Source organism: Mustelus asterias, chromosome 8, assembly GCF_964213995.1.
Source record: "Mustelus asterias chromosome 8, sMusAst1.hap1.1, whole genome shotgun sequence".
Lineage (NCBI taxonomy): Eukaryota > Metazoa > Chordata > Chondrichthyes > Carcharhiniformes > Triakidae > Mustelus > Mustelus asterias.
In genome coordinates this window covers 86249302-86265671 of record NC_135808.1, presented here as the reverse complement: position 1 = coordinate 86265671, position 16370 = coordinate 86249302, and the positions used below count along the sequence as shown (strand labels likewise).

General features: G+C 42.1%; 1 protein-coding gene across 1 annotated transcript in view; it reads right to left on the bottom strand.

The window, feature by feature from the left end:
* The window catches only part of sgip1a (SH3GL interacting endocytic adaptor 1a), a gene marked incomplete at its 5' end in the record, with an annotated part of 139282 nt that overhangs the window by 109691 nt on the left and 13221 nt on the right, over positions 1-16370 (bottom strand). The window contains 3 exons of the mRNA XM_078219370.1: positions 1866-1923; positions 4949-5005; positions 9835-9859. Coding sequence (XP_078075496.1) covers positions 1866-1923; positions 4949-5005; positions 9835-9859 — 140 coding nt within the window. The remainder of the gene's footprint in view (positions 1-1865; positions 1924-4948; positions 5006-9834; positions 9860-16370) is intronic.

Here is a 16370-nt window from a genome sequence, read left to right as displayed (position 1 = left end):
CTGGAATGTAAAGACAATCCCCTGGCTTATTTCCTCAACTACAAACAATTGTCTTGAACCCCTCTCTCCTGTCTTCTCCACCCTTATCCCCAATAATAAATGCAAGGAGCCCGCAGAGCACTTTGTCACTAAGATGGAGACCATCCAAAAAGCTGTCTCTGTTGCGTCCCTCCTTTTCACAAGTCCACCTGGCCAAACTTCTTTTTAAGCTTCCTCTGAGCTATCCCTGAACTCTCAACTTTCCTTGTTTTTGCTCTCTCCTGATGCTTTGTCTGAGCTCATCTTGCCCACGAGACTCATATTCTTTTCCCTTGACATCACCTGCCATCTTTATTGTGTTTTATTTAACAGATGCGGTTTTAAGTTTAGAAATATTACTGAAATGTTATATGTAGTTATCTTAAGTGCTTTAACAAGTTAATCTACAAATTTAATTCAATATCTCCCCATATATCTGTCTAAATTTCTTCTCCCGTTAGACAGATAAAACTAATCACCCACCCGCACACCAAATTAATATATTTGAACACTCACCAGATTCTGGAGGCTAAGGGAAGGTACATAAAGCAGAACCCAAGTTCTTAAGTTAGCACCCGTTCCTCATCACACTCAGTCCTTGCCCTCTCCACTCTGTATCATCTCATCTGCTGCTGAAACCCTCATTCATGTCTTTGCTGCTCTACACTTGACGATTCCAATTCACCCGTGACTGCTCTCACACATTCTACTCTAAAATTCCTCACCCGCACCAAGTCCTATCCACTCTTGTGCTCGCTGGCCTATGTTGGCCCCTGGTCAAGCATCTCTTGGTTTTAAGATTCACACTCCTGTTTTCAAATCCCTTGAATGCCTGAGCCCTCCCCATCTCTGGTGACCTCCTCCAATCTAACAACCCAGAGACATCTGTGCTCCTCTAATTCTGGCTAATTTTAATTGCTCTACCATTGGTGGCCATGTCTTCGCTCCAGAAGAGCTCTGAAAGTCCCATCCCTGAACTTCTGCCTTGCTTTCCTTTTTTGAGACAAGCCTTAAAATTTACCTTTTTGGCCAAATCATTAGCCATCTGACCCAATATCTCTCTAGGTGGCTCGGTGTCACATTTCTGATAAACCTTTGAAGCACCTAGGGACATTTTATTGTGTTAAAGTCTATATAAATGTAAATATTGCTGTTGTTGATGGTGCCAGGGACAGCCCATAATGAACAATAATATCAAAATTGTTTTGTTAGCCTTCATGGACAGGTTTACAGCTGAATGTATAGAATCCCTGCAGTGCCATTTGGCCCATCAAGCCTGCACCGGCAACAATCCTACCCAGGCCCTATCCCCATAACCCCACGTATTTATCCTGCTAATCCCCCTAACACTAAGGGACAATTTAGCATGGCCAATCAACTAACCCGCACATCTTTGGATTGTGGGGGGAAACCGGAGCACCTGGAGGAAACCCGCGCAGACACGGGAAGAATGTGCAATCTCCACAGAGACAGTCACCCAAGGCTGGAATTGAACCCGGGTCCCTGGCCTGGTGAGGCAGCAGTGCTCACCATTGCCATTGTGGACAGAACAGAACAAGAATCCTGTAACTGCTTCACCTTTAGAGGGAGGGAAACAAAATACACAGCGAGGCACATAAAACACCTTGTTTTATACTAGAGGCTGACATATAATGGAGTATCAACCGGCCTTAAAAAGATTGAACTATGCAAAAATATCCTATTTTCTACAATGAAGAAAAAAAATTACGAAGAAATATACTGGAATTTAGAAATAAAGAAAACAGAAAATACTCAAAACACTTAGCAGGGCAATCAGCATCTGTGGAGAGAGAAGCCAAGTAAGGTTCGAAGGGTCAAAAGGATATCACCTGATTTGTCATCTGGCCTGATACTGTATCCTTCATCATCAACCTCTGGTGAATTCTGAAAATCAGACAAGTAATAGAATTAAACATCATGAAGATTTTCAAACAGTCGCGATTTCCTTGCTCATGTACAAATCTTTGGTGGTTATGGGAAATATGGAATGGAGTGATTCACAGCAGCTGCCACCTGAGACACAACCTGCTCATAAACTGAGTTTCAGAGCTATTCAGGAGAGCAGGGCTTCCCCCTGCCGAGGCCTTCTCCTTAACTAAATTATAAATGAATCTTTATTTTCTAAAATTTTATGCTTTCAACTGATGATTTTCATCAACTGATTTTTAAATGGCAATTATTATTACAACTTTGTTTTCATGTTAACACTTCTTAGTTAGCAATTTTACTTATCTCATGTCCACTGTAATACATCGACTGCCCCTAGTCATTCAATAGGATTATCCTAGTTGAATCCCCCACTACCAACATCCTGGGGGTTATCATTGAACAGAAACTGAACTGGGCTAACCATATAAATACTGTGGCTACGGCTACAGAGCAGGTCAGAGACTAGAGATTTTGCAACGAGTAACTCACCTCCTGACTTCCCATATTGTGCCTATTCAGGCTGTGACCCGACAATTGGGTGGGATTTAGCGCTCAGCCTGCCATTGGCTGGCGGTGGGATCTTCTGGTTGCACTGTTGTCAACAGGGTGTCCCGTTGAATGCACCTCTCTGGCCATTGAAAAGTCTTCCAATTGAATTACTTACATTGAAGTCCCTTCTTTTTATTTGGCCTTCGATGTTGATGCCTTCTTTGAAGATACTTTTTCTGTTTACAATTTTGTGCTGAATCTACACAACTCTTCTAACTCGTTCAATTCTCAACTTCATTATTCTGTTCAATGTTGGCTACAAAGGTTAATGATCTTGTCAGCACATTTTCAAAATGATTACCTTCTGTAATGTCTAGACAAATCACAGCTAAAAGCTACAAGGCATTGAAGCAATTTTAAAGGCAACTGGATATTTGCCTCAAGAAGGTGATTATTAATGGATATGGGGTCTGAGCAGGAAAGTGGAATTGGATCAGATGATTTGTGTTGGGAAGCAACAACAGCACAGATTTGATAGCCCACTACTGAGCTGTAACATTATTATTCTAACAAAGCAAAACCAAAAGTAACAGGAGAAAACAATTTTAGTTTAGCCCTCAGAGAAACGTGTGAAGTGATAAGGTGATTACCAGAATTTTACCATCTCACCCACCAAAGTTCGTAAGATCCCACCCGAGGCCAACATTCTGCGCCTTGCCCGCCCCGATTCTTGGGGGGGGGGGGTGCGGGGAGTGCAAGGCAGTAAAATTCCAGCCAATTACACACAATTGGGCATTCATAGTCGTAATTTATCTATTCAGAATGATCCCAGCGTCAGCTGTACCCACCAAAGCACCTAACAATATCTTAAAGGATTCCAGGGTTTTTACTTTCTCTACTACTTTATTTGGAAGTCCATTCCATGTTTTGATAGCACAGTGTAAAGAATTTCCTGGTATCGACCTTACAGTTATCTTTTATTAATTTGAAATAGGTGAGGCCTGGCATCCTGAGTGGGGACAGTCAGTCAAGGTAAGAAAATGAGGGGCCTAAAGGACAGCACAAATATTGTGCAAGCGTGTGTCCATCTCAGGGTGTTGGCTGGCAAAGTCCTTACAAGGCTTTGAGTTCATCCACAACATTATAATTATCCCTACTTCTCTACTGAGGGTGATCTCGGACAATCCTTTACAATAAAATGGAGTGTCAGCTGAGCCTGCAAATTCAGCCATGCTCCACAGGGTGGTCAACACAACACTGGACACGAACATGAACATTCAATAAAAGAGTGAACAACAAAACATGTGGAAGAAACCATAAATGAAATGTCCCTAACTCCCTGTAACTATCAGTGCGTGCCAACATGAGGTCTGCCAATACATTCAGCTCTCTCAGAGTCTCAACAAATAAGACATCATTAAAGTCAAACCAATGTAAAGTAAAATATTTACAAGAAATTTACAATCAATTCTGTAAAAAACCCAGTCATTAACCTTTGTGCTCTTAAGTCTTATATTAATGGCAGCGTAATTGGTCAGCAAAGTTGTGGTTATGATGTCGAGCCTCCTTTCCCACCTGTACCTGTTGCATTGTCACCTGATGGTAAGTTTCACCAATGAAAAGCATTCCCCACCATTTAACACATGTTTTCCATGCATGTCGCTGGCACTTAGAATTTTAATTATAATCGTGCGGTAAATAGCAAAAAAAGAGAGAAAGCATAAATGGTGCACAGTTCTGGTTATGATGTCGGGGGTGGCACGCCTTCAAGGTGTGGTCTGACCAAGGGCCTGAACAATTTGATCATAACTCTGACTTGCATCCTGCTACTTTGGTTGTGGAATCCCACCTTTCATTGACTGTGTTGATTTCTGCTCTGCACTGACTAGATATTTGTGGGGGGTTAAAGTTTACTAAAACTCCTAGATGTCAATTAGAATTAGGGTTACCATAAATGTATTCTTTCAAAGAGGTTGCGTTAGTTGGTGCATTGGGGAGTGTACTGTCTGTAAATTCTTTAATAAATGGGACAGGTTGATCAGCTTTAACATTGAGATTTAGAAATGTAGGTAGTTGCTGTTGCTTTGAACAACCTATTACTGTGACCGTCTCCAGCAAGGCAATAGCAAATCAGGGTCTAATGCAGACTGTTGCATGTAAATATCTGCATCTACTGCTAGAAAGCTGATCAAATATATCAAAATTCAATATAATTAGCATTGTTATCCAGAATAATCAAATAATAAATGTGGATATGTTCAAGGTGCAGAAAAGATTATGACCTAATTTTCTACATGGTTGAACAAAGGTAGGTTTCAAAGCAGATACTTTCTGACATAATTAAATCTGAGCATAGAAACGTGAAACCACCCAGTCAATACCATTTTCTCTTCAGCTGGAGACTATTCGTAGAAAGATTACTGAAACCTTCCAATAACATTGGAGCTTTGAATAAGTATTGTACTTGACACAAAATGAATGTTACACTCACATAACGCTCCCAGTCAATCTCTGCATAAAATCCATTTGGAGCACCATTACTTTTCTTCTGCAAGTGGATGGAAATAAAAAGATATTACAAATGATATTTATATTTGAATATGTATTTTTTAATGCAAATATTTGTCAAAACTATCCACATATTTAATTCAGTGACTTTATAGTTTTGTCATGCATACAGGATATACATCGCCAACTTTAGGGTTGTGAGTATGGTTGTAGATGAGGAACTACACCATAGAAATCTGATGAGCCCCGAGTCATTGCCAAAGGTTCTGTCCATCTATTGGGTATTGTCCTTTTGCTTGGGGCATTTGGAGATATCATTGGTCAATGGTTCCCTTGGCATTGGGGGCAAGTTTAGTTGTGTTCGCTGATAGCAAAGGCCTCCAATCCACCTTCCACCTCTATGCTTGAGTTCATAGACTGCTCACTCCAATCACACTGCAGTCATATTTCACTACAGGCAAGGCATTTGTTTTCTGGTAGCTAACAGTGACAATTGTGCTCGACTGTATACTGCAGGTAAAGCTCGGTTTTCAGCAGACACTGGGTTGAGTCTGCAGAAATTGCAAGGCTTTTCATTCTCTCTGTGCATTCAACCAGTCAGGGTATCCATAGAGTAATGAATTTTCCTGGCTATAAACCTTCCAGCTGTGATTTCCGAGATGGTTGGAATTTGGGAGTATAGGTGAGGTGTGGTTTCCTTGATGAACTCTCTCATTCATTCTGCTAAGGATGATAGTTGGGAAGGTATTTTTCCCTTCTTTGTATCTGCCACCTCAAAATCCCATTTCTAGAGAATTTTGAAGTCACAAATTTGAGGAAAATTTTCCTTTAATATCATCATGCTCTGTGAAAGGCATAGAGCAGGAAAATCATATTCATTCTAGTGAGGGGCAGTCATGTACATAAAATCATATAATCCTAAAGTGCAGAAGGAGGCCTTTCGGCCCATCGAGTCTGCACCGACCACAACGCCACCCGGCCCTATCCCCATAACTCCATGCATTTATCCTAGAACATTAAAAGAATGGAAACAACTATTGGACCCAACAAACCCACCCATTTTTGAAAGATCTATATCACAACCTGCCTTTTATCTTTATTCTCAATTCCCAGGCTTTCCAAAAGCATGTTTAATTGTCTCTTCAACTCAAACGTACTTCAATTTTTCTTAAATTTTTCAACATATCTATTATTCAATTCGGATGGAAAGATCCAACCACCTTCCCTTCATTTTCATCCTTAAATTCCTATGTTTTGAGCATTTATCATCAGACATGGGTTTACACAGACATATTCATTCTGTTCATAGAATCATTAAACTTGAGTTGCCAGGACATATTCATTTTGCAATTAATATTAATCAATGTTTAAAAAACATAGTTGACACCATAATGGTGGCGGTTGTTAAATACTATTTGTTGATTAATATTTTTCAAGTTTGGTGTAATTGTCCCGCACATTTTTGTTCTCTTCTATAATAACAAATGGGATTACTATCTCAATGGAAACAAATTAAAACATGCTACCGTGCAAAGGGACCTGGGGGTCCTTGTGCATGAGACGCAAAAGCCCAGTCTGCAGGTACAACAGGTGATCAAGAAGGCAAATGGGATGTTGGCCTATATTGCGAGGGGGATAGAATATAAAAGCAGGGATGTCTTGATGCACCTGTACAGGGCATTGGTGAGGCCGCAGCTGGAATACTGTGTGCAGTATTGGTCCCCTTATATGAGGAAGGATATATTGGCATTGGAGGGAGTGCAGAGAAGGTTCACCAGGTTGATACCGGAGATGAGGGGTTTGGATTATGAGGAGAGGCTGAGGAGATTGGGTTTGTACTCGTTGGAGTTTAGAAGGATGAGGGGGGATCTTATGGAGACTTATAAGATAATGCGGGGGCTGGATAGGGTGGAGGCGGAGAGATTCTTTCCACTTAGTAAGGAAGTTAAAACTAGAGGACACAGCCTCAAAATAAAGGGGGGGGGGGGGTCGGTTTAAGACAGAGTTGAGGAGGAACTTCTTCTCCCAGAGGGTGGTGAATCTCTGGAATTCTCTGCCCACTGAGGTGGTGGAGGCTATCTCGCTGAATATGTTTAAAGCGCGGATGGATGGATTCCTGATCGGTAAGGGAATTAAGGGTTATGGGGATCAGGCGGGTAAGTGGTACTGATCCACGTCAGATCAGCCATGATCTTATTGAATGGCGGGGCAGGCTCGAGGGGCTAGATGGCCTACTCCTGCTCCTATTTCTTATGTTCTTATGTTCTTGTCACACACCAAATGCAGCCAAGAGGATGAACTGCTCCCATGTTTCTGCCAGAGACATCAAGAAAATGACTACTAGGCCAAATCTTAAATGAAGTTAAACCCAGTTTGCCTCAATGTGAATTCATCATAACTTGTTTTAGGATCAAGAAGAAGAATCAACAACAGAGGCACAATCTCAAAGTGAGTGTAAAATATCATGAATCATGCAGTGATAGTGGAGTCAGACACTTTAGAAACATTTAAGCGGTTATTGGATAGGCACATGGAGCATACCAGGATGATAGGGAGTGGGATAGCTTGATCTTGGTTTCAGATAAAGCTCGGCACAACATCGTGGGCCGAAGGGCCTGTTCTGTGCTGTACTGTTCTATGTTCTATGTATTCTGGCATTAATAATCTCACTTCATATTATTAACCCCTGAAATGCCTCCCTTTGTAAACTTGATGTCATCCATAACTTTGCTGCCCATATCCTAACACTCGCCAAATTCTCTTTCAATCATCACCGCTGTACTCACAAATCGACATTGATTCGTGGCTAAGCAATGCCTTAAATTTGCATCTCTGAGCGCAAATTCTTCCATGGCTTCATCCCTCCCCAACCCCACTACCCTCTAACATATCTGTCTCCCCACCTGTAACCTCCTCAACCCCACTACCCTTCAACATATCTGTCTCCCCACCTGTAACCTCCTCAACCCCACTACCCTCCAACATATGTGCTCCTCCATTCTTGCTTCCTGGGCGCCCCTGATTTTGATTTCTCCACTATTGGCAGCCAAGCCTTCAGCTGTCTAGGCTCAAGGTCTGAAATTATCATACAATCATAGAATCCTACAGTGCAGAAGGAAGCCATTCAGCCCATTGAGTCTTCACTGACCACAATCCCACCCAGGCCCCATGCTCATAACCCCATGCATTTATCCTAGCCAGTCCCCCTGAGACTAAGGGGCAATTTAGCATGGCCAATCCACCTAACCCACACACACACATCTTTGGAGTTTGCGAGGAAACCGGAGCACACGGAGGAAACCCACGCAGATACGGGGAGAAATGTGCAAACTCGACACAGACAGTGACCCAAGCTGGGAATCGAACCCAGGCCCCTGGTGCTGTGAGGCAGCAGTGCTAACCACTGTGCCGTCCTAATTCCATCCCTAAATCTCTTCACCTTTGTACTTCTCTTTCATCCTTTAAGACTCTCCATAAAATCTCCCCCTGGCCAATTTCTGGCCATCTGCCCTAATACCTCCTTGGTTTTATGGGCAAATTAATGGCCCCAAAAAGGCCTCATCCTGCCACAACAGGGGGAAGTTCGTGCCATGTGGGAAGCCCAGCAGCTTTAGCTGCCCAGGCTGGTGTCGGGAAATATAGGTGGGGACCTCCTTTGCAGACCTTCTTGGTCGATTGGAGACACCTCCCACAAAGATCACCCCCCCAACCTCCCATAGCCTCTTAACCCTGGACCCCTGCCCCCTCCTCACTGAACTACCTCGCATTAAGTTGATCTTTCTCTACACCCCAGCTATGACCGTAACACTACATTCTCCACTCTCTCCTTTCCTGCTCTATGAACAGTATGCTTTGACTGTATAATGTGCAGAAGAAACAATACTTTTCACTGTATACTAATACATGTGACAATAATAAATCAAATCTGAGAAGCACCACCCCAGACTTACCTGGGCTCCCTTCTGTGGTGGGAGTTCCTGAAGTCCCATCATTTGCCAACATTCCCATTGGCACTACAGGAAATGCAGAGCTGTCAGCCACCCCATTGGCTGACCGCTCTCGAGGGCAGGATTTACTTCCAAGAAAGGGCTGTGTTTAAATCTGCCATCAACCTTAAGTTGTGGCGAATGCAGCAGTCGGAACTTGGGCAGGCTCTCCACTGACCTTTTAGGTGGGGGCCCCATAAAATCCAGTTTTATTTGATAACATACCTGTGAAGCGCCTTGCAATGTTTCACTGTGTTAAAGGCACAATGTAAATACAAGTGGCTGTTGGTGTTGATCATGTGTTTTCAGTTCACTGTTGCGTTACTTTAAATTGACTAGAATTCCACATATCACTATAAAAATATTTTGTCATAGCTTTAACTTGTCTTTGTCAACAGTATTATACTGGAGAAAAGGGCTGTTCGGTTTGTATATTCAATTCACAGCTCTTTGACTGGAACGGGATCCTTAATCTTGTGCTGAGTATCCAGGCTCCCTAAATACCTACTGTCTCAAAACAAAACGGAGAAATATGCAGATTGCATGTGGCAGGACAACCCTAAATATAGTCCTCACTAAAAGTTTGGTTTGACCTTAAAATAACAAGTTACTCGTGATCACTCCCCACAACCATTGCTGGGTGTGACCAAACACCTTCAATGGAAAGTATATGTTGAAGAGCCTTTTGCAGTAAAAACAATTCTGCAATCAAAGCCTGGCATCAACTCTGGGCATGAGCAGTAACATGAGCAACTGCACCTATTGCAACATGAATAGGAGTGAGTTATTAATATGGGCTTTGCTCAGATAAGATTGGTCTGATCCTGTATTTATTTAACTTGCAATTTGAACCAGTCAATAATCAAATGTTTTGTATACTTACAGTTCCATCTCGGTCTGGTGAGCCCCTGTATGGAAACAGAGAACAAAGAATGGTCACAAGAAAATCAGAAATAATCATGATCGATACACTGAACAACTATAAACCAAATTAGCATTCTTCTGTATTTATACTTCTGGGTACCACCAGCAGTAGACAGACTTCTGCCTTTAGGTATACTAAGTAATTAGCTAGATCTTTGGGCATTAACGTGTGTGGAAAAGCTGTAGTATTTAACATCCTCGCCTATGTATTGTGAACAGATTCTCTCATAATTATTTACATGAGGGCAAGCCAGCCATCTTTCAGCTGGCCATTGGGGGAACTAGGTGATACAATTGATTAGCAGTTTTTTCAATTTCTTAAGCTGAGGTTGGTTCCTGGCTCGAATGAAGTGACACAACTCGCTCTGTCGTTGCAAAATCCTCAGCTGAGTATTGGCACATCTCACCCAGATCTGACTGAAAGGAGTCAGGAACCAGACCCACTGGATTAAACTGAAAGCTTTATTTTCCTTTTTTAATTTCTTTTTTGCAGAATTTACTGGCTGTCAATCATGTGATTTTGCTGTGAGCGATTTTGTGAAACTTCAGTTAACAGGAACAAACCAAACCCGTCAAAAACACCCCTCTTGTGATGGTGCTCATTTCTCACTTTTTCGAGTAATCAGTAATTTAACAAGTGTAACTGATGAGAACTTCTTATCCATCTTTGACAGCGCAATACTTCCGTCTAATGGCTCCACATAATTGGAGAAAATGTTGAAGTGCTGACAGACTCAGGCTTCGCACACATTAAATACAGATCTGAATATCTTCCCAATTTAAAGAGATATAGTTTAGAAGGCAGCAGGATGTACTCTGTCTAATCTCGTACACTGTATTTGCACCTTCCTCATGTGAGCCCAGTTTGGTTGCTTTTTTTTGGACTTGACCCAAAGAGAGAGTGCATGATTAGTTATTCAATACAAGTTCTAGATTGAAGTGTCAGTGCACCTTGTGGGATTACAGCCCATCAGCTCCCCATCAGTATGATCTTACTTGCTGTTCAGGTCAGTTAACAGGATCCAATGGCCATGCACCAAACCGCACTTCTTCAGTGAGTTTCTTCTTTCCTCAATGAGGACTGATCTGCTTTATTGAATGATCAACTTGTAAAGGCTCTAGCCCCTGGTGAATCTTCAAACACAAAGTGCAGCTTAGCAAAGCAAATTCTTACCATTCCCCATTTGCAGCTGGGCTTTAGCTAATTTTCAGAGACACATTTTAGAATGGCACCAAGACTAAAGTAAAAGTTAACTGTGTCACTGGATTGCATTAGCCTTGTCCCCCTCCGAATGTCCATCACCTTCTCATTGAATTCAAACAGCTTGAAGAATGTTAATCCTAAAATTGGTACCTAACTTGGAGAAGTCAAAGAACATTAAAAAAAAATTGTTCTGCATTGGGAGCATTCTTCATACTGTTGGAGAAAAATGAACTGAACTTTACTGTGTGTGTGTGTGTGGTCTATGCTACTAGGAGTAATGTACTTAATGCCGAAATTGGGAGCAGAATTTTCAAGGGCCCTTGGAGGCGGGTGCAGTGCCCCAAACACAGGAGGGCAATTCCATTAGGTCAGATGCACAGCACCTTACTGCCTCTAAATTACACTGTAGGAGGTGGGATGATGGCAGAACTTAACTGTTAACTGACCGGCCCCGACAGGGAAACCCCTCGAGGGTTTAATCAAGAGCATGGTCCAAATTGAGTCATAGTTTGAGGATAAGCGGTAAACCTTTCAGGACTGAGCTGAGGAGAAATTTCTTAACCCAGAAGGTGGCGAATGTGTGGAATTCACGGCCGCAGAATGTAGTTGAGGCCAAAACGTTGTCTGATTTCAAGAAGAAATTAGATATAGCTCTTGGGGTTAAAGGGATCAAGGGATATGGGAGGAAGGGGGGAATCAGGATATTGAATTCAATGATCAGCCATGATCAAAATGGCCTACTCCTGCTTCTAGTTTCTATGCTTCTAAACGCTGTTTGGATTTTCCAGTTGGCATACTGAGTACCATTGAGCCATGAGATTGGGGGCTAAAATGGTGCCAGTCTCCCATTATAGAAGCTACCATGCAAATTCCTGCTATGCTGGGGGGCTTTCCATCTCCTGTTCAATGTTTCTAATCCTTTAGGATTTTCCTATTTATGTTGGATGACCAGGTATGGAAGCATCCTCTCACCTTCCTTTACACCACAGCAGCGGCCAATGAGGGTAGAACTGCCAATCCTTTAGTGCTCGACAGCCTCCTATTGGCCTTCCAGATTCAGGAGCCCACCTATTGCCCTAGTTAGGTAGGACTTCTGGAGGCAGTCTTGACTTGCCTCTCCCAAGTAGCCTTAAGGAGTCCTACAGCCAACATTTCTTGCTTTCAAACTCGATTTCATCCCAGCTGCAGAATTGGAACCCAAGAACAAACATTCTGCCCTTGGAAGTCCTAAACAGAAAGACGTTTCAGTCTTCAGAACCTCGGATTGATAAAAGTAAAATATTTGGCCAAAAACAAAATGCATCTAAAACTTTATAACCACAACTGGAGAAAGACAAATTTGTAATACTACCTTCTCTTTGCAGAAGGCTTTTGAGATACACTTCTGAAATGTAAAGGCCAGTAGGGCTGTACTGCAGTTTCCTATCCATTGAGCCTGCAGATCTCTGCTACTCACTGACATTTTAACTGAACACCAAAGTCCTGATGACCCTTTGAAATGCTGTAACAGGTGATAGGATTCAGGCATTCCCTACATACTAATTTCAATCATGTAACTGAGCACAGCTGCCAAATGGAAGCCAAATACTTCTCCATGTGGAGCAGAAGATAGTTTTATTGAACTACTCTATTTTTAATGGTGCCATTATTGTGTCTTCCCTTTGATGGAGGGCAAGAGTAGAAAAGGCAACAGCTTTGAGTACCAGCTCTGTGAAGCAGGACATACATGGAAGGATAATTTAGATCTGAAATGTTAAATCTGTTTCCCTCCACAGACACTGCAAGATCTGTAGAGATTATCCAGAATTTTCTGTTTTTATTCAATTCAATTTTATTGTCATTGTATAATGCACAAATACAAATACAACGAAAAGTGAGCCTGCAGGCTCCCAAAAAACAAAGAAAAAAAACTCAATTACACGGAATGAAGTGTCAGTCAGATTTTGTCTTTAAATCTGTGGAATAGGACAAGAACCCACAACACTCAAGAGATGAGGATTACCACTGAGAAGGGAATAATACAAGATGGAAATGGGAGATAAGAGTGCTGTCAAGTGGGCAGGAATCAGCTGTCATTAAAATCAGACTATTGCACTTGGAGAGGAATCCCAATCAGGAAAATGTCTGTAGTTTTGTTGCGAGACCTGGAGGATTTTAAAAACTAACTTTGCTGGGTATCTCCTGGCTGCTGTTGTTGGCTTGTTTTGAATGGCCAATCCTGCTCCCTGTCTCAGGCTGCAGATTAAAATGGCTGATCAGGCCCAGTTGACATAATCGCAGCCTGATTTTCATATTTGAAGAGTGCCCACTGGCTGAATGGCAAGTGCCCTTGCCACTTGAAGTTTAAATTGCAGTCATTGAGATGGCAAACAATAAATATAAAATAAATCTAACTGTTTAAAGTTGTTTCCATAATTATGAGATATTTTCAGAACCCATTTAACTTGCACTTATGCTTGGTACTGATTACCACCCTGTCTTCCTGATATGAAAGATGGCTTTGAAGGATAAAAACCTAAAATTGTGACATTTCCAGGCTCAACCCATGTTGGGGATCAGCAATTCCAACAGCAGCACCAATATCTCATGTGATTTCTCCTTGAAAATTGCACAAGATGTTTAAACAATGAGTAAGGGAAGGAACAACCTTGTTTGTGATGTCTGTCAAAGCTGAATAACTTCCAAACATCCACCATCTAGGCTAATAACCCTTGGATGAAATAATGGCAAGCTGCTAACACTTTCCAACTTTTGCATGAGTCACTTCTCATCCTGCTGGAGAGATAAAGAGGAATATCTATTGCACAGGGTTTATACATGCATGGCACCTGCATCACAGCACAAATACTTCAATTACTCCAGCTCTTCATAAGCCTCGGTGTGATAGATTAGTCAGCAGCTTCCAAATTTTAATGCACAAAGTAACCCAGTTCAGGTTCTCAGAGAACTCAGACCAGGGAGCGACAGGAGCCATAATCCATTCTGTGTGTTTTCTTGACATTAACCACTTCCACTCCATTGTGATTTACTCATCAGTAAAGTGATGGAAGAAGTCAAGAACAATGCTAACAAGTGGCACTTGCTTAGCAATAACCTGCTCACTGACGCTCAGTTTGGGTTCCACCAGAGCCACTCAGCTCCTGACCTCATTATAGCCTTGCTTCAAGCATGGACAAAACAGCTGAATTCCACAGATGAGGCGAGAGTGACTGTCCTTGATATCAAGGCCACATTTGACCGAGTGTGACATTAAGGAGCCCTAGTAAAATTGGATTCAAAGGGAAAACCATGCACTGGTTGGGGGTCATATCTGGCACAAAGGAAGATGTTTGTGGATGGCCATTTAAGTACTGTGGCTACAAGAGCAGGTCAGAGGCTAGGAATCCTGCAGCGAGCAGCTCACCTGACTCCCCAAAGCCTGTCCACAATTTACAAGGCATAAGTCAGGAGTGTGTTGGAATACTCTCCACTTGCCTAGATGGGTGCAGCTCCAACAACATTCAAGAAGTTCAACACCATCCAGGACAAAGTAGCTCGCTTGATTGGCATCACTTTGGCATTCACCCCCTCCACCACTGACACACAGTGGCAGCAGTGTGTACCAACTGCAAGATACACTGCAGGAAGTCACCAAAGCTCCATCAACAGCACCTTCCAAACTCAAAACCACAACCATCTATAAGGGCAAGGGCAGCAGACACGTGTGACATCACCATCTGAAAGTTTCCATCTAAGTTACTCACCATCCTGACTTGGAAATACATCACCATACATTCACTATCATTGGGTTAAAATCCTAGAACTCCCTCCCTAACAGCACGATGGGTGTACCTACATCACATGGAGTGCGGTGGTTCATGAAGGTAGCTCACCACCATTGCAACAGCAATTAGAGATGGGCAATAAATGTTGGCCCACATCCCAGGAATAAAAAAAGAATTGGAATCTTTCGATTTGTTTACAGCCTCAAGATTTCCATCCAAACATTTATTATTCACCAAACTTTGCATATTGAAGAGATAGGGGTGGGATTTTATGGCCTCGCTCATCCTAAAACAGTAAAATCCCGCTCGAGGTCAACAGACTGATGCACCATCAATCAAGCAAAGACTAGTTTGTATGCAAGAACAAATAGGCTTTTATTAGCAAAAGACTTGGAGCACACCCATGTCGATGAACTGGTCCAGACTGAGACAGGGGGGGTGGGGAGCAGTCGCCTTTATACCTGGACCAGGGGGGGGGAAGGAGTCCCGGGCAGGGCCGGCAGGGACGTGTCCAGGCAAGTCACACACACAGGCAATAAGCTAACAGTGGTTTACCACACATGGTCCGTCCCTCACCCGCTCCAATTCCTGCGACAGGCGGGGCGATAAAATTCCAGTCATGATCAAAGAGTCATTTTAACAATTGGGTACAATCAACATTTTGTTATTTACTTCTATCTAGGATCAATCATTTTTATCAGCATACAACTTTGTTCCAACCTCATCTATAGCTTTGTGACCACTGAGAAGGCTGCGGTCGGTGCTTGTTAAAAAATATCAATCCTGCATCATGCCCTTTCAATATTTTTTTGTATATGGTCACAAAATGACTATTGTGACTATACTATCAAATGGGGATATTTCTGAATGATGTATTTTGTATTTACACCCCCTTGTGTAAGTTCACATTTCCGCATTGGTAATATATTGAGTTGCTGTCTAGGAGGATTCCCGACAAGACCAAAGATAGCAGTGTCAACTTCTATGGAACGCAAGATTGAGATCAATATAAAAACTCCCCGACAGTCCCTTCTGTGGTTTCAACCAGAAGGACTGACATTAGTAAAAGCAACTGACTGAACAGCTGATGCCACTTCTGTGCTTCCACTCTGAATACTCTAGAGGTTCCCCAATTCACTTCTTAAAAGCTTATTTTTTTACTTTCTTCACTGCATGATAAGTGAGAGTAATTCATTTCACGGAATTAATGAACAATAGTGTATTAACTTTATAAGAAGACAGACCATGTGCATTGGAATATTGCAGCTGGCTTATTAAAACTATGCATCACCTGGGACAATGTTAGTCATTATTTTTACCAATTAGTGATTGCAATAAAAATGATTTCATGCGACAGTTATGACCTGTGAATATATATATTTTTTAAATTGTGAATACAATCCATTTTCTAGCATATGTAGACCTCGAGGAGTTCAAATATTAATCATATCATGAAAGCCCTCTGTGAAAAGAGTTTAATCAATCTTAGTTCAGTTACTGGTGCACAGGTTATCAAACTGGGCTCTA